The sequence below is a fragment of the Haematobia irritans genome, chromosome 3, assembly GCF_050003625.1.
Source record: "Haematobia irritans isolate KBUSLIRL chromosome 3, ASM5000362v1, whole genome shotgun sequence".
Taxonomy (NCBI): domain Eukaryota; kingdom Metazoa; phylum Arthropoda; class Insecta; order Diptera; family Muscidae; genus Haematobia; species Haematobia irritans.
Genome location: NC_134399.1, coordinates 68,900,531 through 68,922,515, shown reverse-complemented (window position 1 = coordinate 68,922,515; position 21,985 = coordinate 68,900,531). Strand labels below are relative to the sequence as shown.

Below are 21,985 nucleotides of genomic sequence, written 5' to 3'. Positions count from 1 at the left end.
CACTCCATATTAGGGACTGCGTGTTGTATTTTCCACAATGCGGGATCTTTGGAACAATTGAATCTTGAAATTTCACGGGATGGAGACTTTTAAGACACACTTTGATTAAAAATTCCTAACAACAATAAATATTTGTGAATTCCTAAATATTATTTTTTTTCGCTGTTAATTTTTTTGGCAATTATTTTTATTATTATTTGCTTTCTGAAGTTATAACAAATTTGTTAAAAAATATGTAAAAAGAAATGACAAACATTTTCTAACCAATACCCCTTAGTACAAAAGGTTTATTATAATTTTACTATACGTGATTTGAGAAAATATCGGTAGGCACAATTCCACATGGCACTACCGAAGAGATTTGCATTGATTAAGTGAAAACAACAGTGCTACGATATTCTGGACAACCCATGAAAATATTCATCATCTTCTTCTATGGTATATTTAGTTTATTAATAAACTTACATTTATTACAGAAAAACAAATGCAACTAGAGATGATTCTCAATTTTTCCTATTTTCAATTTAACGTAGCATACTTTTAGGCATTTATTTCAAATTAAGATATTTTTGTTAATACAAAAATTCGGTCGGTCACTATTAACTGTGATAGCGAAAACTTCGGCCAAACAAATGTTTACCCAGCAAAAACTCTCATTACCCGGTAATCTTGCATTAAGCCTGTTTAAAAACGAATAACCACTTATTAATTGGCATCGCTCCGGATTACATTTACATACGCATGTCCTAGGAGGAAAGTACTTCTCCCCAGGCATATCTTTGGCCATGAAATAATTAGTGCTTTTAAAGCATGTAATCACCTAATATGTAATCACTTATTCGTATATATACCAAAGTTTGCAAAATAGTCACTTATTCTCTCAGTTTTTGGTTCTTAAATATGTTTTTTAACTACCCAGCAAAAAAAGCGTCGCCAAAAAAGTTATCAAAATGTTCTTTTTGGATCCGGAAGTGGTGCAAAATTGACGTAGAAACGATAAATTTAACATTAGCTTGTCATAGGACGGAAGTCCTCCATTTCAACAGCCTTTGCACTGAATTTGCATCACTTCTATAGGTTTGATCCGAATTCAATGTTTTGGATGTAAATTAAAAAATTCTGTGATATTTTGTCAAATAAATAATTTTTAATGCATTTTATAATTTTTAACGTTTGTCGGAAACATTTGACCTCTAATATTTTCAAAAATGCACAATTTTTTCAGATTGGATTTAGCATTTTTTCGACAAAATTTAAATGATTTGTACCATTTTATGAATTCTTACTCCGTTTTTAACCTATTTGAGACAAAAAAAGTTAAAATTACCCATTAAAAGTATGAAAAAACCAAGTTATAAAAAAATGGAATTAAAAGAACTTCCTGGGTAGTTAAAATAAAGAACATCATTGGAAGTGCATCTTCTGCAAGTGCTTTTAAAGTTGTGCCTTTGGAAGAACTTCCAAAATTTTTTGCTGGGTATTTTAAAAACTAAAAATATTGCAATTGTTTTTCGTTAGACCCTGAAGTACAAATTAACAGCAGACACCAAGAGCTTCGTATCTGGCGATTGATTCATAAGGTGGACATACTAGATCGTATGGTCCATTCAATTGGAACAGTTTGATTATTTTTTGAAAATTGAAATAAATAAATCAATTACACGTACTGATATGTACGAGTATCCGATAAATTTCTAGTATTTCGGACGTGCAAGAAACCTACCAGTGCGTCGGTTAAAAGAGCACAAATTCTACTTCTGTACCAAGCGAACTAAATACCAAAATTATCGTTCTGAAGACGATAATTTCATAATTTCTTTTTTCATTTTTCATAATTTCATTTTTCATCCGATTTTTCATTAGTCCTCAATTGGATATATGGTACACAGTCTTAAAACAAAGTATATTTGTTAATTTTAAAGATTTTGTTGATTTGGTTTATAAATAACAAGAAACATATTTAATTAAGAGGTAAAAAACAGGGGTATGTAAACTTGTGTGCGACTGTGTAGCTGCCCATATAGCTCTAGGGTATTGTAGAAAGTAAGCAGAAGCTATAAGCCCCAACTTTGAAGAACAAGAAAGTAACCGCGGATTTTCTACCAACATTACCCTTTTGTTAGAGACACATTTGAAAAATTCAAAGTCGACTTTGAATTTTTTATTTACAAAATTTCTGTTTGTTTAAGGAATTTACATTATACAAGTAGTTTAACTGTTGTTACCACATATAATTTTATTAAATATAATTTTAGTGTAGGTGGATATTGATTTTATTGTGAAATTTTGTCTAACCTATTTTTTATGTTAAATTCTATTAAAAGATTAATTGATGTTAAACATGAAAACCATAAATATTTGTAAAATTACAGGTATACATTCAAAGCACAATGATATTTTGATAAAATGAAAAGGCCATGTTTAGTTATTTCAAACTTTTTTGGCATCTCATGCAAAATTATTTAGGCACCGCCAATTAAAGCACAAAGAGCTCTTTTATAATCTCCAGATGTTTCCGACTACAATAGAAATAATGCAGATTAATTAAATTTAAAAATATTGTCTTGTCAAATCAAATCTTACCCTAATCGCACTAACCAAAGTACGATCGAATAAACGCTCAAATTCATCTTTAATATTTCCCAAATCTATTTCAGATCGTGAGACAATAATGCGTATTAAAGCTGTGTCATCTGTACCAGCCCCAGACATTGCTTTAAAAAGACAATTTGCGAAGAAGGCTGCAGGAGATTGAACACATTCCACTAAAAAGAGAAAATAAACAAAAAGTACTATTAAAAACATTTGTTTAGGTTAAGGTATTAAATATTCTGGTTGGACACAAATTTTATCTATACAATTTTCATATGTTCGTTGCCATTAATTAGAAATTACGACTGATACGTTTCGACCTAAAATTCTTAGTTTCTTAGTCCCAGCAGATAAAAATCGCTGGTCAGATAGTTCAAAAAATGGTCGAAATAGCTCCGATATAAGATTTCGATGCAAGATTCGTAACAAATTCTAAAAAATCCTTTGAACTTTAACACAAAGTATTCCTTTTAATAACACTCTTCTAATCTGGGAAAATAATAGTTAATGGGTGGTTTAGGGTATTGTGAAGCAGGCCTCGCCCGAGGTTCGTACTTACTATTTTTCGGATAATTTTGATTAAAAACAAGTAAGTAAAGTAGAAAGTCGGGCGGGGCCGACTATATCATACCCTAAACCACCTCTACTGAAGTATATATAAGCATTTGTGGGGTAACATTGGTTTGAGCGATAAACCGCATTTCCATATTTAAGAACATTAAGGGGAACATTTTTATGGGAGTTTTGTCACGAGCATAACTAATATTGAATCCATTATTAAAAAAGAAAAAATCGCTCAATTAGTGTGGGTAATAAATCAAAATTCGGGAAAATCGGGCAATATTATTATAAAAGAGTTACATGCAAGCCTAATAAAATCGGATAATACATAAAAATTTGAAACTTAAGTAGCATTGGTTAATAAATAAGAGTATTATGGCCATATTTGGGAAAATCGAGCGATGTATATATATGGGAGCTATAAATAAATCTGAACCGATTTGGATGATATTTTCCAGGTTTGGTTGATATTACAACATATTACCTTGTGCTGAATTTGAGGAGTAAGATCGTTTAATATATGAGGTCACTATGGTCAAAAATAAAGTTATTGGGGACAAATTTTTCAAGATCGGGCGTTGCATATAGATGAGAGCTATATCTAAATCTCAGAAGATTACTGTGTGCCAAATTTGAGTAAGATCGGTTAATAAATAAGGCTATTAAGACCAAATTTTCGAAAATCGGGGATACATATATATGGGAGCTATAGCTAAATCTGGACCGATTTCGGCCAATTTTTGCACATATAGTAAGTACTATAAAAAATTAGATTTGGCCAACTTTGAGTAAGATCGGTTGATAAATAAGGGACTTATGGCTAAATTTGGGAAAATCGGGAGCTATATCTAAATCTGAACCAATTTCGATGAAATTTGGCATACTTAAAGGGTGGTCAATTGGATTACTTTGTAGCAAATTTGACGCGGATCGGTTAGTAAATGAACGCAATCTGGCCCTATTTATCGAAATTGGGCGATACATATATATGGGAGCTGTATCTAAATTTGATCCGATTTTTTCCAAATTCAAAAACATTCGTCCTTGTACCAAAAAAAAACGCCACATACCAAATTTCATCAAAATCGGTCAATAATTGCGACCGGAATCCTGCGGACAACAAATACATGGACGGACGGACACGAAGCGCTAGATCGACACAGGAGGTGATTCTGAGTCGATCGGTATATATTTTCAATATTTCTCAATATTTCTGGTAGGCACATTTTTTGGCAGATGAAAGTTATTATATCCTGACCACTATGTGGTTTATGGTATAAAAATGTAAATTGAAGAAGTGGTCTAAAAAGCAATCTATATGTAACTCTGTCTTGCGAACAACAAATAAATACAGACGGACGAACATCAAAAGTTCGGTTAGGTTAGGTATAGTGATAGTCCGTTATTTTTTTTCTATTCCGTTCATTGTGGTATCGTTCGTATGAGGCGAACTTCTGGAATGTTAACCATTGCACCACGATGACTTAAAATTCGATTACTCTATTTCCCCCAACACAAATAAAATAAAATATGCATCTATAAAACTAAAGCTTTCGTAAATTAATTTGAAAAACAAAGTGCTTGTTAATTTTCACGATTTTTTGATTTGGTTTATAAACAACAGCAAGAAACATATTTAGTTAAGAGGTAAAAAATAGACAGACGGATGAACATCAAAAGTTCGGTTAGGTTAGGTTAGATATAGTGACAGTCTGTTACTTTTTTCTATTCGGTCCATTGTGGTATCGTACGAGGCGAACTTTTCGAATGTTTACCATTCGATTACTCTTTTTTCCCCAACACCAGTAGTGAATTTTGACCTTCCCCGTCAATAGTTGAACATTCATTTATTCGTAAAGTCGACTTTTGGTTTAAACTTCTATATAATTTTTCCTAAAAATGTCTGTACATAATTTTTGTTTAGTACTGCGCCATTTCTGCTGCCTCTTGTCAACTACTATAAACTTGCCCAACATTAATAAATTCTTAAGCGGACTTAGATATGCATGGACATGATTCTCCGACCGTAAAAACTTTACCGCATTAATAAATATTAGCAAAGGCAATTAACTCACCAATAGCCATCATTGCTTCATGCATTTCACCACCCATTTCATGTTTGATTGCTTGCTCCAATGTTTGCCCCGATAATTCCTTATATTCGTCAAACACCAAACGTAGTTGAGCGAAACTGCAATGGGATAGTATACGATTGAAAACCTCCTCATCGGTGCCCAATTTAGCTTCGCCAGCATTATATAATTGCTCGGCTTGCTCTTTGGCCTTTGCTGCATCTACAGAACCAACTGGATCTCTTACGCCAGTCACAATTAAGGTCAACAAACGACGAAAATGACCCGATGTTTCACTGCACATTTGTTCAGCCAATGGACGGTCATACATATTCTCATAGCATGCCACTATTTCGGCCATTTCTTCATTAGATTTGGTGCAAAGTATTTCCACAAGAGTTGTCTCATCGGTACCCATTCCAGCCATAGCTTTGTGTAAATGTTTGCACAAATACTGGGCTGGGGGCATCATCAGAGCTAAGATAACATCTTCAAATATGCCTCCAAGTTCACTTTTCAAATCATCAATCAGGTCACGACCAAATTCCCGCAAAAATTCGTCCTTAATCTGTTGACGTTGGGCATTGCTTCGAGATGTTAGAATGTCAATTATTGCCTGTTCATCGGTTCCAAAACCTTTCATAGCTGCGCGAAGAGCTGCAGCATCTGTCGCTGCATCAAAAGGTTGCACTGGAACAACGGTTGGAACGGCCTGGGGGACAAAAACATAGATGTCTTATTAGAAAATATAGCACAAATAAAACTTTGTTCCCAACTCACTTGATAATTCATCATTTTTATTAAATGTAGTTATATGTATATGAAAACTCTTCCAAAAAAACTGATGACGTTCTAGCTGCGAATTAATTTTTAATAAACTTTCTTCTCCGTTGAACCTCACCCTCTAATTCACAACTATGATATTGGATACAATGTACGCTGTGTATAGGTAGATACAAGCCCCTCTATTAACTGCTTGTAATTGCTATTGTGTCTCAGCGCTTATACTAACATAAATGTGATATTGAAATTACTACTCTGTGGATTAATTTGTTGTGGAACAACTGTCGCGATGTTTATTTCTTGGTATTTTCTTTTGTTTATTCTCCAGCGTTGCCATTCTATGAATATTTCCATGGGACCAATGTGGCATTCTGTTTGGAATATCGTCTGTTATTTTTGAATGGAAATTCGGAGGTTCGTGGTTGTTTGAAAGATTCAGTCATGAACAAAAATGATTTCAAAGGTAAATATTAAATACATATATGCTTAGCCAAAGGGCGATTTACTGACGGCGCGCGTAGGTATATGTGTCCTCATCAACCTGATTATTATTTCAAAATCGTACAATCAAAGAAATTTGTTAGCGGACACAACAGAAGAATCTGTTAAAACAGTTTGCGGAAAAAGATGGAGCAGCAATTGTTTGTTAAATCAAATTAAAAATGTAATCTACGGGCAATATATTAAGAATGGGAGCCACCGTGGTGCAATGGTTAGCATGACCGCCTTGCATACACAAGGTCGTGGGTTCGATTCCTGCTTCGACCGAACACCAAAAAGTTTTTCAGCGGTGAATTATCCCACCTCAGTAATACTGGTGACATTTCTGAGGGTTTCAAAACTTCTCTAAGTGGTTTCACTGCAATGTGGAACGCCGTTCGGACTCGGCTATAAAAAGGAGGTCGCTTGTCATTGAGCTTAACATGGAATCGGGCAGCACTCAGTGATAAGAGAGAAAGTTCACCAATGTGGTATCACAATGGACTGAATAGTCTAAGTGAGTCTGATACATCGGGCTGCCACCTAACCTAACCTAATATATTAAGAATAGGTTTTTTTCAATTAAAGGTGAGTACTAAGTTCGAGTTTAGCCGCTAAAGTGAAAACTAAATAAGCGAAAAAAGGCATAAAATTATACGTATCAAATTTTCACAGTTTGTATTCCTTAAAATGCATTATTAAAGGAAAGTAATCGTGAAAAAATGATAATTTTGGCGGCTAAACTCGAACTTAATACCCACCTTAAGGCATAATAGCATTGTTGGTTGATTGCATTTGGTACTTTTCAGAATATTAGGTGGCTGGAATATACAAAAGACAATACATTATAGTCTTATACCTCATTCACATTACACTTCCAAAATCCACTTTAACCCTAGACAGTCATCCTTCGTCAAAATTACGACCCGTAATTTCATTTTCGATCTAAAATGCATTTTAGTCGATTGGGAAATGATAAATTTAAATTACACTAATTCAACTGTTTTATGCATTTTTGCATAATATTTAAAAACAAATTGAATAAGAAAATAAACTCAATTTTGGTTCTCATTTTTTCTTGAAATAAGCCGTAGCCAAAATGACGAAGGATGACGTTAGCGTACAAAAAAAAAAAATAAGGATGACCTTCCAGGGTTAAATAGATTTATTTTTTTTAACGAAAAAATAGAGATACTCTCGAACTCCAATACAATTTTTATATGAACTTCTCGCTAAAGAGAACTATATTATTAAGATTTATGTTAATAAGGTTCCGGGTTAAAAAATTATGACCAAATGAACATTTTACGATTTGCGATCCTCTTGAATTTAGATTGTTTTCCTCTATATTAAGACTAAAATCTAACTTCCGATCTAGTATAATTCCGACATACTACGCACAATTGCCCAAAGGTCGGACAACACAAGTACAACAATTTGGTCGGACAACACAAGTACAACAATTTGGTCGGATAACACAAGTACAACAATTTCTATTTGTATATTTTTCTATATGTTTCTACACTAGTCTCACCCATATTGGTAAAAAATAACCTAATCGTTTGTGCGGCGTCTCTTGTCATCAAGTTTCGCAGTGAAATAATTGAAAAGAACAACGAGATATTTAACCTATCTTTAATATTTGCAAGATTTCACATCTATCCATATAAGCGTGTTTGCGATGTAGTAATGACCGACAATATATTGTCTCTTGTGAAGTATTTGTAGGAGTTATGTATGCTCCATAACTTATACTTAAAATATACTTACAACTTTATAACTGGGATCACATAAACAAATTTATTGTATTAAATTCGATTTAAACAATGTTTGGACAAAATACAAGATATTTTAACATAGAAACAAATCTACTTTAAAAAGATATACGAGTATATTATAGATGATATAAAAGCCTTTAATACTTTGGCTATAGAGATTCATTTCTGATACAATACAATTAATGTATTAGGCTCCACCGATTAAGGCACACAAGGCTCTCTTATAATCTCCAGAAGTCTCGGACTGTAAACAGAAATATAATTTATTAGAAATTAATAAATGAATATAAATAATAGCATACTAACCTTCACAGCACTGACGAGAGTACGATTATAAATACGTTCAAACTCTTCTTTGATATTACCCAAATCTATCTCTGATCGAGAGACAATAATTCGTATAAGAGTAGTATCATCCGTACCCATACCATCCATAGCCTTAAATAGACGATTGGCAAAGAAGGCTGGCGGCGATTGAACGCATTCAACTGCAATAGTTATAATGAAATAAAAAAGAAAAGATATCATTATAATAAAGATAAATTTCAGAATGTGTTTCTGGAAAATTTTAAAAGATGAATTATGAATTGCGTAATAATTTGACTGACGTTTGGATAATGGTTTTTTGGAATAATAAATTTAGTATTTACTTAGATCTGCGAATAGAATGCCAGTTTTAAATACATCATAAAAAATTCAAGTTATGTTTTTATGTGTTTGTTTTACGAACGGTCCCATCGCCCACTTTCCCGCCCCATCCGACAAGATCAAATATTAGGTTATTCAATAAAACTAATTTATTAGTTATGCAAATATGCTAAAATTCTAGACTTCATCATATCAAGTTTTTATGTTGATTATATTAATAACATGTTCTTTTAGACTACTACAATAAGGGCCTTAACTCATCAAGCCGGCGAAAATCCCAAATGTAATTAAATGCACATTTTATTAATTGCAAACAAGGAAATATCTGACTTCATCCTTCGTTCTGATGATTTTATTTCTAAAAAGCGAAGGTATCTCCCACGTTAAGATATTTTTTGATTACTTATGTATATACTTCCTTAATTTGATCGTTTGTTCTTTTTTCTTCCCTGAGAGCAGATACATTTCTTCTGATGATAAATAAGAGCATGTATATGAAAGCTTATCGATTGATAAGATAAATAATGTGCAAAATGGCTAGAAGGTAAATAAGGAGGCGTGGAAACAGTATGTATATTTCAGTGGGGAAAATTCATAGTCTGTTTAGTATTAACCTTGTACCAAACAAGTAAGAAAAGTCTAAAGTCGGGCAGTGCCGACTATATTATACCCTGCACCACTTTGTAGATCTAAATTTTCGATACCATATCACATCCGTCAAATGTGTTTGGGGGCTATATATAAAGGTTTGTCCCAAATACATACATTTAAATATCACTCGATCTGGAAGAACTTGATAGACTTCTACAAAATCTATAGACTCAAAATTTAAGTCGGCTAATGCACTAGGGTGGAACACAATGTTAGTAAAAAAATATGGGAAACGTTTAAATCTGAAGCAATTTTAAGGAAACTTCGAAAAAGTTTATTTATGATTTATCGATCTCTCTGTGGTCATATGAGTGTAAATCGGGCGAAAGCTATATATGGGAGATATATCTAAATCTGAACCAAATTTTGCACGCATAGCTACAATGCTAATTCTACTCCCTGTGCAAAATTTCAACTAAATCGGACCAAAAAATTGGCCTCTGTGGTCATATGAGTGTAAATCGGCCGAAAGCTATATATTGGAACTATATCTAAATCTGAATCGATTTCAACCAAATTTTGCATTTATAGCTACAATGCTAAAGGGTGATTTGTTAAGAGCTTGATAACTTTAAAAAAAAAAAACGCCTAAAATTTGCAAAATCTCATCGGTTCTTTATTTGAAACGTTAGATTGGTCCATGACATTTACTTTTTGAAGATAATTTCATTTAAATGTTGACCGCGGCTGCGTCTTAGGTGGTCCATTCGGAAAGTCCAATTTTGGGCAACTTTTTCGAGCATTTCGGCCGGAATAGCCCGAATTTCTTCGGAAATGTTGTCTTCCAAAGCTGGAATAGTTGCTGGCTTATTTCTGTAGACTTTAGACTTGACGTAGCCCCACAAAAAATAGTCTAAAGGCGTCAAATCGCATGATCTTGGTGGCCAACTTACCGGTCCATTTCTTGAGATGAATTGTTCTCCGAAGTTTTCCCTCAAAATGGCCATAGAATCGCGAGTTGTGTGGCATGTAGCGCCATCTTGTTGAAACCACATGTCAACCAAGTTCAGTTCTTCCATTTTTGGCAACAAAAAGTTTGTTAGCATCGAACGATAGCGATCGCCATTCACCGTAACGTTGCGTCCAACAGCATCTTTGAAAAAATACGGTCCAATGATTCCACCAGCGTACAAACCACACCAAACAGTGCATTTTTCGGGATGCATGGGCAGTTCTTGAACGGCTTCTGGTTGCTCTTCACTCCAAATGCGGCAATTTTGCTTATTTACGTAGCCATTCAACCAGAAATGAGCCTCATCGCTGAACAAAATTTGTCGATAAACACATTTCGAACCGAACACTGATTTTGGTAATAAAATTCAATGATTTGCAAGCGTTGCTCGTTAGTAAGTCTATTCATGATGAAATGTCAAAGCATACTGAGCATCTTTCTCTTTGACACCATGTCTGAAATCCCACGTGATCTGTCAAATACTAATGCATGAAAATCCTAACCTCAAAAGAATCACCCTTTAATTCTACTCCCTGTGCAAAATTTCAACTAAATCGGAGGAAAAAAGTAGCCTCTGTGGTCATATGAGTGTAAATCGGGCGAAAGCTATATATGGGAGCTATATCTAAATCTGAACCGATTTCAACCAAATTTGACACGCATAGCTGCAATGCTAATTCTACTCCCTGTGCAAAATTTCAACCAAATTGGGGTAAAACTCTGTCTTCTGGGACCGTATTAGTCCATATTGGGCGAAAGATATATATGAAAGCTATATCTAAATCTGAACCGATTTCAATAAAATTTGGCACACTTGACTATAGTACTAATTGTTCTTCTTGTGCAAAATTTTAAGTAAATTAGAATAAAACTCTGGCTTCTGGGGCCATATAAGTCCATATCGGGCGAAATATATATATGGGAGCTATTCTGAGCCAAAACACATACTTGTGCCAAATTTGAAGTCGATTGGACTAAAACTGCGACCTAGACTTTGATTACAAAAATGTGTTCACGGACAGACGGACATTGCTATATCGACTCAAGAGCCCACCCTGAGCATTTTTGCCAAAGACACCATGTGTCTATATCGTCTCCTTCTGGGTGTTGCAAACATATGCACTAACTTATAATACCCTGTTCCACAGTGTGGAGCAGGGTATAATAACTTCTTTCTCTATATATTAAACAATATTTACTGTTTATTTTATGTGCTATTGAATTCTCCGATAACTCTAAACATGTATTTTTTGTACTACACTCAGATAATTTTGCTAGTTGGAATTTTTATTGCCATTTTGATTGTCAGCCAAATTGAAACAAGTGTAAACAAAGGGATACTACAAAGCTATCAATTTTTGCTTCCAAATATAAGAAAATATGTAGCGGATAATTGAAGGAATTCTTACCATCAATTATAAGGATCATTTTTCCGCAACAGAAAATTTTCGACTTTTGGCAAAAAAAAAAACAAAACTCATAAGCTTTGTTGTGGAGACCAAGGCGGTGCAGGCTTTTTTTCCAAGATATATTCCTCTGTGTTCATTGTATTATCCTAAAATTTGGCAAAGGCGTTTCTGATTGACTGACTTTTACTGTAGGTCTTCTATTTTTGTGTGACCGCTGTAAAATTTTTCACTATAAATAAAATCGGTGTTGACTTCGAATTTTTTTGTCAAATGCTAATTATTAATTTCTGAATATTAAATTAACGGAAGAACTTTACAAAAGTTTTCCTCAACAATATATATCCGGTATTGGTTCAGATTTAGAATATACAGCACATAATATGTACGTTTGACTTGAAATACCTGTGAAAATATACCGAATGTTTCTTTTTGAGTACTATTAATACTTGCGGGAACTTCTATTAGGATTTTGTATAAAATTAAATTTTATTGCCATGTTGGTGCCTTATTTCGTGCAAATTTGCTGGAACCTTTGGTGGGTATAATGTTTCTATAAATTGTCACATTTGTGGAATCGATCCTATGGTACAAAAAGTAACCCTTTTGAATATACATCACCCATATTGAAACGTTTGAAATTTTCCCGTGATGTAGTTCATATATACTAATGTAAATTATCAATATACTTCAAAAGACATAGTCGTAGATAAAATAAACAATGAAGGCCAATTTTAAACTTCTACATACTCACCAATTGCCATCATGGCTTCATGCAATTCCCCACTCATTTCATGTTTAATAGCCTGCTCAATTGTTTGGCCCGATAACTGTTTATATTCATCGAATACCAAACGCAGTTGGGCAAAACTTCCATGTGCCATGATACGATTAAAGACCTCTTCATCGGTGCCCAATTTAGCTTCGCCAGCATTGTACAATTGTTCAGCTTGCTCTTTGGCCTTATCAGGATCTACAGTGCCCACAGGGTCACGTACTCCAGTTACAATTAATGTCAGCAAACGTCGAAAATGACCCGAAGTCTCACTGCACATATGTTCGGCCAATGGGCGGTCGTACATATTCTCATAGCATGCCACAATTTCGGCCATTTCTTCATTAGTCTTAGTGCATAGGATTTCAACCAATGCGCTCTCATTAGTTCCCATACCAGCCATAGCTTTATGCAATTGCTTGCACAAATATTGGACGGGAGTCATCATAAGGGCTACGATGACATCTTCAAATTTTCCTCCCAATTCACTTTTTAAATCCTCAATCAAATCTCTTCCATATTCACGCAAAAAGTTCTCCTTTATTTGTTGACGTTGGGAATTCGAGCGGGCTGTAAGTATATCAATGATTGCCTGCTCATCGGTTCCAAATCCTTTCATAGCGGCCCTTAAAGCTGCAGTATCTGCTTCCACATCTAGAGGTTCTGCAGGTACCACAGTAGGAATCGGCTAAGGAAAGGGGGATATATTATTTCCTTGGAAAGTATAAGGAAAATCTCTTTGGCTTACATCATAATCCATGTTTGGTGCTTTAAATTTCTATAAATTCAGAGGAAGTTATAAATAAATTAACGCACAATGCTAATTAAGTATTAATGAACCTATTCGCGCCGCGTATACGCGTCTGTATTGTTGGTGTAACAATTAATTTCTGAATAGACTATACGGCAAATACCTCCAGTTCGTTTTTTGTTTCATTGTATTTGTTGTTGCGCTCCGGATGTTTTCATTTTATCTTCCTCTTCTTTGCCCTTTTCTGTTGCCATATTTATGGTTATCAGTTTAGAATAGAATCTGGCAACACCATCAAATGTCCGTTACCAAAGATAATTGAGTATAACAAGATTAAGCATTGTGCTCTTATAAAGAGAAAACAAATGTCAAGGTGTAGAGGGCTATGAGAAAAAAATTGTTTTATTTGTCAATTTTTTCCAAAGCAGCTCTGCCCAGGAATAAATTTAAACGGCAATATTCACAAAAACCATAATAAATATTCGTTTTAATATACACATACGTTTTATTTTAATTTTCTACAATCGTTTTGGTATTGCTTTTGTGGGATTTTATTCAGAAATTTATGAAAAACACAAATGTTATGATATTTTCCAACGCAAACGGCAGTGCATTTGAGAGACACGTCGACGCAAACTTCATGATATTTTGTTGGCAGAGTCCTCTGGTGCTTCAGTTTTGCTATGACAAGACTGCATCTTCTTCTCAATTATCTTTGTCCGTTACTATATTAATGTATACATCCCAATAAACACAGGATGAGCGTTTTTCAAATGCAACAACTTTTCAGTTTGAGGATAAATATAATTTTCAACATAAATTCAACTTGACTTGAAATAGCTCATCTTCAATACATCTTCAAATTGTTTGCGAATTACTTCCAATTTGCCAAAATGTTGACGAAATCTTTGAAAAGGTGTTGAAGATATTATATGAGAAAACGTTGACAAAACACTACCCTAAAATGCAACGGAAAAACCAGGTGGTTTTCAATACTTATTTGTGCAACGAAGTTCGTGGTCAAGTGCAAAAAAATGGAAAATTTTAGACAAATAACCAAATAGTTTATAAAAATGGGTAAGTGAAAATAAAAAATGAAATAAAACCCTGCCAACATTTTTTGAATTTGGGGACTCTTTTGAGAATCCCCACAACGTCGAAAACAATCATATACGACATCAAAAACTCGTCGGAAAAGCGCCGTCACTATTGAGAAGTTGTACCACGCCAAGTTACTACAAAAATGTTTCGCATGAGTGCAATTATTAGGTGCCTTTATAGATCAATTTAGAACGACGCCAATAAGGGACCCTCCAAACAATCAGAAAAAGTGCATTTTAAGATAGTTGTAAAAGAATCATTGTGGTCCATTAAAACACGTTTGTTTAGATATTTATTAATTTGATTAAACATTTACAAATTCTTAAAAATATAACATTTATACCACTATCACATTACATTTAACATAATTTTTGGCATTAATGATGATGTTGAGTTACAAGTAGCGAGTTACATGTTGCTGCGTCTATCAACCAGTGTTTTTATTCCATGGAGGCAGCGTGTCTGTAAAATATCTGAAAAACAATCACTTTATTCCATTTGGAAAATCACCAAATTGTTCACCAATATACCTTTCACAATTTTAAGCGTATAATCTATGTTTTCAGAACTTTATTTTCGTTTTTATTTAATTAAAATATAACAAGTTAGTTGCGCTTGGCGTTTCACAAAAAAAAAATGGCTTTTTTAACAGTAGGGATGGCAAATTACTTGCATGTACTTTTTGATGTACCTTTTCGTGATGGTTGAAGTGACATTTACGAGTCTGTGGTAACGATGAGGTTGAAATGGAACTTTGAAATGCTGGCAGGGAACTTTAAGGAAGTCACTAAATGTATATCTCTTTGCAGAAAACTAAAATCATGGATTCTACGTTCTTGAAAACATTAAAAAGCTGACCGGTGAAAAAATGGTGGACAATTAACTGGAACTGCTTCAAATAGTTTATAATAATTGGTACGTCAATATGAAAAATTAAATCGACACTTTAGAGAAATCACTAAATCTAAATCTCTTTGCAGAAAACTAAAGTCTTTGGATGCTACATTCTTGCAAACATAATTCAGAAGCTGACCAATTAAAAATGAGTGGCTTATCGACAAGAAAAAGTTTCCAGAAACATTACAAGTGCAACCAATTAAAATTGTTAAAAACAACAAATTGTTGAAATCAACAACTTCTGGATGGAAATGTGCATCACATCGTCAGTTTAATTCACATGCTATTATCAGGTTAAAATGGATATTTTGTGATTTCCTTCTGCTGGAAATCTATTCTAACACGCGGTCCAGTACGTTCCTAATTTTAAATTACACGCATGTTAATAAATTTTAATGTTGTTTTATGACACCAAAAGGAAGGAAAACGAATTATCAATGCAAAAGTGTTTACTAATAATGTTTAAGATATTTAAAGTTTGTTGTTTGTTTTTATTTTGTTTTTATTTTGTTCTTATTTGTTGATATGTTTAATAAGATTATTATTTATCAATTGGTATTGTAGTGTATTATGTAGTGTAGTGTATTATTATATATTATTATATATTGATGAAAATGAATAAATTATACAAAATTCATAGAATTTTGGCTTTGACTTTCAATTTGGAGTGGGGATATCATTCATACAAATTTAGGTTGAAAAGTATTTGCAACGATGTTAATTTTGAATTTGACTCGCATCGAAAATTGTTTGACAAATTATTGAGTAGCGATGCATTTCAATTTGAGGATAACACTTGAGATATTATTGCTAATGTGTTGAATTTCACTGTTGAGGGTAATGTCTGTTTTTTGTTGAGAACGCGATTTTCTCAACAATTTCTCAACTTGAATATTACCCTAATCCTTTGAAAAAATGTTTGAAAAATTGTTGAAATTTAGCATTTTTCAAACGTTGGTTTTTATTGGGATGGTACAAAAAATATAGAGACAACTATGAATTAATCCGTGCGTTGATGGAAGGGTTGATTTTTTTCTGTTTGTGGCAGACTGTTTGAGCTTTTTATTTCAAATCACTAACAAGCTTTCGAAAACGACTAATGAACATTTTTCGAATAATTTTCGAATCATTCTCGATATAGTTTTCGATAGTTTTCTTCAAGAAATAACCGAGAATATTTCTATAACGAATACGATAACGAACGTTGTGGTCAGGTGGGGAGAATTATGATTTTCTATGTGCGTTGGAAAAGCTAAAACAGATTTAAAGCAAAGCTAAAGCCTAGGCCTGCCTTTTTTTCATTGTGTTTCGGGAGAAAAAATATCACGAACATTTTTCCAATTGAAATTTTAATTGAGTTTTAAAAAATATTCAATTAAAAATTTAATTGAGATCGTGATTGAAACAAAAATCAATCACACAAATTAGATGTATTAATTAATTTTTAATTGAATCAATAAATTTTTTTGTTAACTTTGGTGATTGATACTATCATTTCTGTGAAAAAAATTCAATTAATTAATTTCGTGATTGAAAACAAAAAATATTTTTTTTTGTATGAATTTCCCAACACATTTATGGGGGCATAAGAAGTTTATAATTCCGTTCGTAACTAGGGTTTCCATACGGATAATTTTCAAAAGAGAACTTTCGCTTTAAAAAACGAGAACATTTGAACTAAAAAAGAGTTTACAATAAAAAAATTCTTTATTAAATAATTAATAATTTTATTGATGTTAAAATTAAAATAATAATAGTTTGTAATGATAGAAACAACGAAATAAATATATAATAAAACAATAAAAAACAAAAAGAATCACATTTTCTTAAAAAATAAACAAAATAAATTGACGACGACAACGTATTGGCGTATTTACGTCGTAGGTTCAATTACATATATTTCTAATTTTTACGCCGTACGTCGAAACGTCGCAATTGTGTTCCGGCCTTTAATTTGTCAACAGATTTAACCCAGTAAACAATTAGTGGCGAATTCCTACTAAATAAATAAAATTCCATCAATCTAGGATTTTTTTTTGAAATAGAGTACATAAAGAGCACTGTTGGACATAAAAATACGGCACCAAAAAAAGAGAGTGAACAAAAAGATACGAACACAATAAGATAACATGTTCTCTTTAAAAGAGATGTAATGGACAGCCTATTCGTAACACATCGATTTCCGAATATATAAAGTATATACAGTGAAACCTCTGAGAGGTGGACATCCATGGTCGCCTAAATTTTGTCCCTGCCAGAATTTCGAAGTCCATTTCATCCTCATCGCTATCACAGACTTCTAAATGTCACTACAACAATCGCCAACTGTGATAGGTTAGGTTAGGTTAAAGTGGCAGCCCGATTAAATTTCAGGCTCACTTAGACTATTCAGTCCATTGTGATACCACATTTAACTAAAAGTACCTATTACATATGGGCACTTCTAGTTTTAACCACTGAACCTTCACTATTATTTTCTTTTGTTGAACCAACCAGATTATTCCAAAAACATTAGCAGCCTGCTTAAGTTAACGTTTTCCAGGTCCGCCAGTAATCTGAAGCTATATGCCCCTAAATTTTGCTTACGCCTTACACAAAGTGCAGGACACTCACACAAGAGGTGTTTAATTGATTCCTTTTCCTCCGTTTTGCAAATTCACCTATCAGGCAGCGACCCGTTATTGCAGATATCAGAAGTGATATCTGACGTCTTGAGAACACTAGCATATCTAGTGTGCGGTCAAGTATAAATGGGGCCATATTTGCTTGGTGTCGTTACAACCCTTGCAATTCTCCCATCGAAGATTTGCCATCATGACAGCCTTCTCACGCAGTAAGAGCTTGCAGGTAGCCAAAGACATACCAACAGAAGGTGTAGCGTATGGATCGGTCCATGTTTTGATATAGCCACCATGTTTTAAGTCTACCGATTTGGTATATATGTTTGCTTGGCAGAGTATTTGTCATCAAATCCACATGAAATTCTATATATTTTCAAGTAACCCGACAAAGAGGTTTCAAAGGAAACAATTATATTTTTTGATTTATAAAGGGTGATTTGTTAAGAGCTTGATAACTTTTTTTAAAAAAAAACGCATAAAATTTGCAAAATCTCATCGGTTCTTTATTTGAAACGTTAGATTGGTCCATGACATTTACTTTTTGAAGATAATTTCATTTAAATGTTGTCCGCGGCTGCGTCTTAGGTGGTCCATTCGGAAAGTCCAATTTTGGGCAACTTTTTCGAGCATTTCGGCCGGAATAGCCCGAATTTCTTCGGAAATGTTGTCTTCCAAAGCTGGAATAGTTGCTGGCTTATTTCTGTAGACTTTAGACTTGACGTAGCCCCACAAAAAATAGTCTAAAGGCGTCAAATCGCATGATCTTGGTGGCCAACTTACCGGTCCATTTCTTGAGATGAATTGTTCTCCGAAGTTTTCCCTCAAAATGGCCATAGAATCGCGAGCTGTGTGGCATGTAGCGCCATCTTGTTGAAACCACATGTCAACCAAGTTCAGTTCTTCCATTTTTGGCAACAAAAAGTTTGTTAGCATCGAACGATAGCGATCGCCATTCACCGTAACGTTGCGTCCAACAGCATCTTTGAAAAAATACGGTCCAATGATTCCACCAGCGTACAAACCACACCAAACAGTGCATTTTTCGGGATGCATGGGCAGTTCTTGAACGGCTTCTGGTTGCTCTTCACTCCAAATGCGGCAATTTTGCTTATTTACGTAGCCATTCAACCAGAAATGAGCCTCATCGCTGAACAAAATTTGTCGATAAAAAAGCGGATTTTCTGCCAACTTTTCTAGGGCCCATTCACTGAAAATTCGACGTTGTGGCAGATCGTTCGGTTTCAGTTCTTGCACGAGCTGTATTTTATACGGTTTTACACCAAGATCTTTGCGTAAAATCTTCCATGTGGTCGAATAACACAAACCCAATTGCTGCGACATTTCATTCATCGACATTTCACGGTCTTCAGCAACACTCTCAGAAACAGACGCAATATTCTCTTCTGTACGCACTGTACGCATTCGTGTGGTTTAATGTCCAATAAAGTAAACTGAGTGCGAAACTTGGTCACAATCGCATTAATTGTTTGCTCACTTGGTCGATTATGTAGACCATAAATCGGACGTAAAGCGCGAAACACATTTCGAACCGAACACTGATTTTGGTAATAAAATTCAATGATTTGCAAGCGTTGCTCGTTAGTAAGTCTATTCATGATGAAATGTCAAAGCATACTGAGCATCTTTCTCTTTGACACCATGTCTGAAATCCCACGTGATCTGTCAAATACTATTGCATGAAAATCCTAACCTCAAAAGAATCACCCTTTACATAAAATGCTGCTCTCAAGGTAAAAACACCTTCTCAGTTTTTTTCTCAAATGTCTATTCTCTTTTTCGCTCTATTTTCTCCGATTACTTAGTATTAGTATTAGAATTTAATAATACTTAGATTTAAGCATATACAATTTTTGCGCCTATTTTAATAAATGTTGACGGAACGGATCCCGTTTATACAGTTGGTACATGCGTCGGCACGACAACGCCGAAAGATCCAAACAAATATTAGGAAAATTTTGTCCATGAAATGACAGTATTGGTGGAGAACGGAATGGTTTTTATGGATAATTTCTACCAAGTTAAAATTAGGCCATTTGTTTCTGATGCTCCGGCACGCTCGTTTTTGTTGGGCATAACGTGCAATTGCGATTTCAACAGCTGCCATAAATGTGTGCAAAAAGACCAAAGTTTTCAAAGATGGATTACTTTCCCTTTTTCGGAAAATGTTCTGCGGACAAACAAATGTTCAGACAACGACTGCATCCAGAACATCATAATATATCTGATGAACTAGTTCTGGAAAAATTACAATGTGAAAATTTTCCATTGGTCTACATGCTTGTGGTTTGTTTGGGTGTAAACAAATCATTATTAGTCTCGCTAAGACCACATATACCAAGGGAATTCTGCAGAAAGCCAAGGACTCTGATGAATCTCGAAGAATTTAAAGCCACTTAATATAGGTTTATCTTATAGGGGCTTATAATAGGACCTATAATTCTGAAGGATGTTTTGGATGTTGAGAGATATAATAATTTTTATTTCTTCACGTTGACATGCGAATCCTTCTTGATGAATATAATTGCGAATTAAATAATCAGCTAACCCAGCTAGACCCTGAAATTTGGTTCCTTATGAAAATTATTTAGGCCAACACAACTAGGCCAACCTGACTCAACTGTATAATAGAGTAGTGGAGCAAAGTACCTTACAATTAGCCAGTACCAAAAACAATAAAATGTACATTATACCTGTATACACATTATTAATAGGAATTTTTTCTTTAATTTAAAAGAAAATAATTTATTTTATTAAAAAGAAAACCTACGAATTTTACAAAATTTTTGATATAGTGAACGAGGATGGAATTTACACCCTCCAGAGTAAACTAATTGTTAGACTTCAATCCTTTTTTTACCTTTCCTGTTGACTCTACATTGCTAGGAATTTTTTTGCTCCAAAACTACGCAATATGAAACAAAACTTTCATAAAATTGCTTTGCTAATTTGAGAATAATGGATATAATATTTATATTCCCTTGCTTCATTTTTAGACAGATGTCACAATATACTCAATTGTTTAACAGCTGATCACCAAACAATGGCGAAAGAATGATATACACCGAACTAGTTACGAATCAGGATCCAAATTAGACACTATTTGAAAATATGAAAGGTTTTGAAATCACGAATATGAAGGTGAAATTGTATGACGAGTTATACATAGAGAAGACAGTTACCCCTAAAGAATCTCTCAACACAATGGACCAATTTAAAGAATTTGAAGTCCACCTAAGTAATGCGGAAATATATGCCCAATTGGTAAGTAAACACTTTCAAACGCCGTAATATGTACTTAAAAGATTTTACAATTTATATATATTTATAGGTAAAGGAATTATCGAAGGAGAGCTCTCGGTCTAGCCACAAATTTATACGAAAACTTGGGCGTTCAATATGTTCGGATAATTTATCTGAAAAATTTTCGTCGAGAGGAATTTAGTCCAAACACTGCATCAGAGGAACATTGGTAAGTGATTTTCAAAAAATAAAAAAACACAAAATATGTTTTTCACCTTTTATTTTCAGATACCTTTAAGAAAGTTTTCGCACCCTCCCAGCATTTCAAAGTTCCATTTCATCCTCATCGCTACCACAGCCTCGTAAGCTACACTACAACAATCACCAACTGTGATGGGGGAAACGTATCAACAAGTACGAAATGTACATGAAAGTATTTTGCCATTACTATTGTTACATTCCATAAGTCAATTGGAAAATATAAACTATATTTAAGTTTAAGCTTTTTTATCTATTTAAATTGTATAATATAAATAAATATAATATTTCATTATTATATTCATTATTTTTTTTTAAATTCCTAAATATGTTATAGTCTTTATTTTTAGCTTTTTTTGTATTGAAATTGTTTTGCTCTGAATTAGATGATTTTATTT

At 33.7% G+C, this 21,985-nt stretch overlaps 2 protein-coding genes and 1 long non-coding RNA gene across 4 annotated transcripts; all 3 read right to left on the bottom strand.

The window, feature by feature from the left end:
* Positions 1-2,210: 2,210 nt before the first annotated feature.
* On the bottom strand, positions 2,211-6,301 carry LOC142229559 (annexin B10-like). Its single transcript, XM_075300124.1, has 4 exons — positions 6,006-6,301; positions 5,229-5,937; positions 2,584-2,765; positions 2,211-2,519 (listed from the first exon to the last, which is right to left on the bottom strand). The coding sequence occupies exons 1-4, from the start codon at positions 6,018-6,020 to the stop codon at positions 2,463-2,465; spliced, it is 963 nt and encodes a 320-aa protein (XP_075156239.1). The 5' UTR covers positions 6,021-6,301; the 3' UTR covers positions 2,211-2,462.
* A 1,968-nt stretch (positions 6,302-8,269) lies between these two features.
* LOC142229670 (annexin B10-like) lies at positions 8,270-13,640 on the bottom strand. Of its 2 annotated transcripts, XM_075300253.1 has the most exons (5): positions 13,539-13,637; positions 13,447-13,476; positions 12,678-13,386; positions 8,573-8,754; positions 8,270-8,510 (listed from the first exon to the last, which is right to left on the bottom strand). In XM_075300253.1, exons 2-5 carry the CDS (start codon positions 13,456-13,458, stop codon positions 8,454-8,456), a joined length of 960 nt encoding a protein of 319 aa, XP_075156368.1. In that variant the 5' UTR covers positions 13,459-13,476; positions 13,539-13,637; the 3' UTR covers positions 8,270-8,453. The 2 variants fall into 2 exon arrangements, with proteins under 2 accessions (XP_075156368.1, XP_075156367.1); XM_075300252.1 differs by having other exon boundaries at positions 13,447-13,640.
* Positions 13,641-14,819: 1,179 nt separating this feature from the next.
* LOC142231796 (uncharacterized) lies at positions 14,820-15,315 on the bottom strand. The gene is made up of 2 exons (XR_012720923.1): positions 15,081-15,315; positions 14,820-15,023 (listed from the first exon to the last, which is right to left on the bottom strand). It is a non-coding gene; the product is annotated as an uncharacterized LOC142231796 (long non-coding RNA).
* Positions 15,316-21,985: the final 6,670 nt, after the last annotated feature.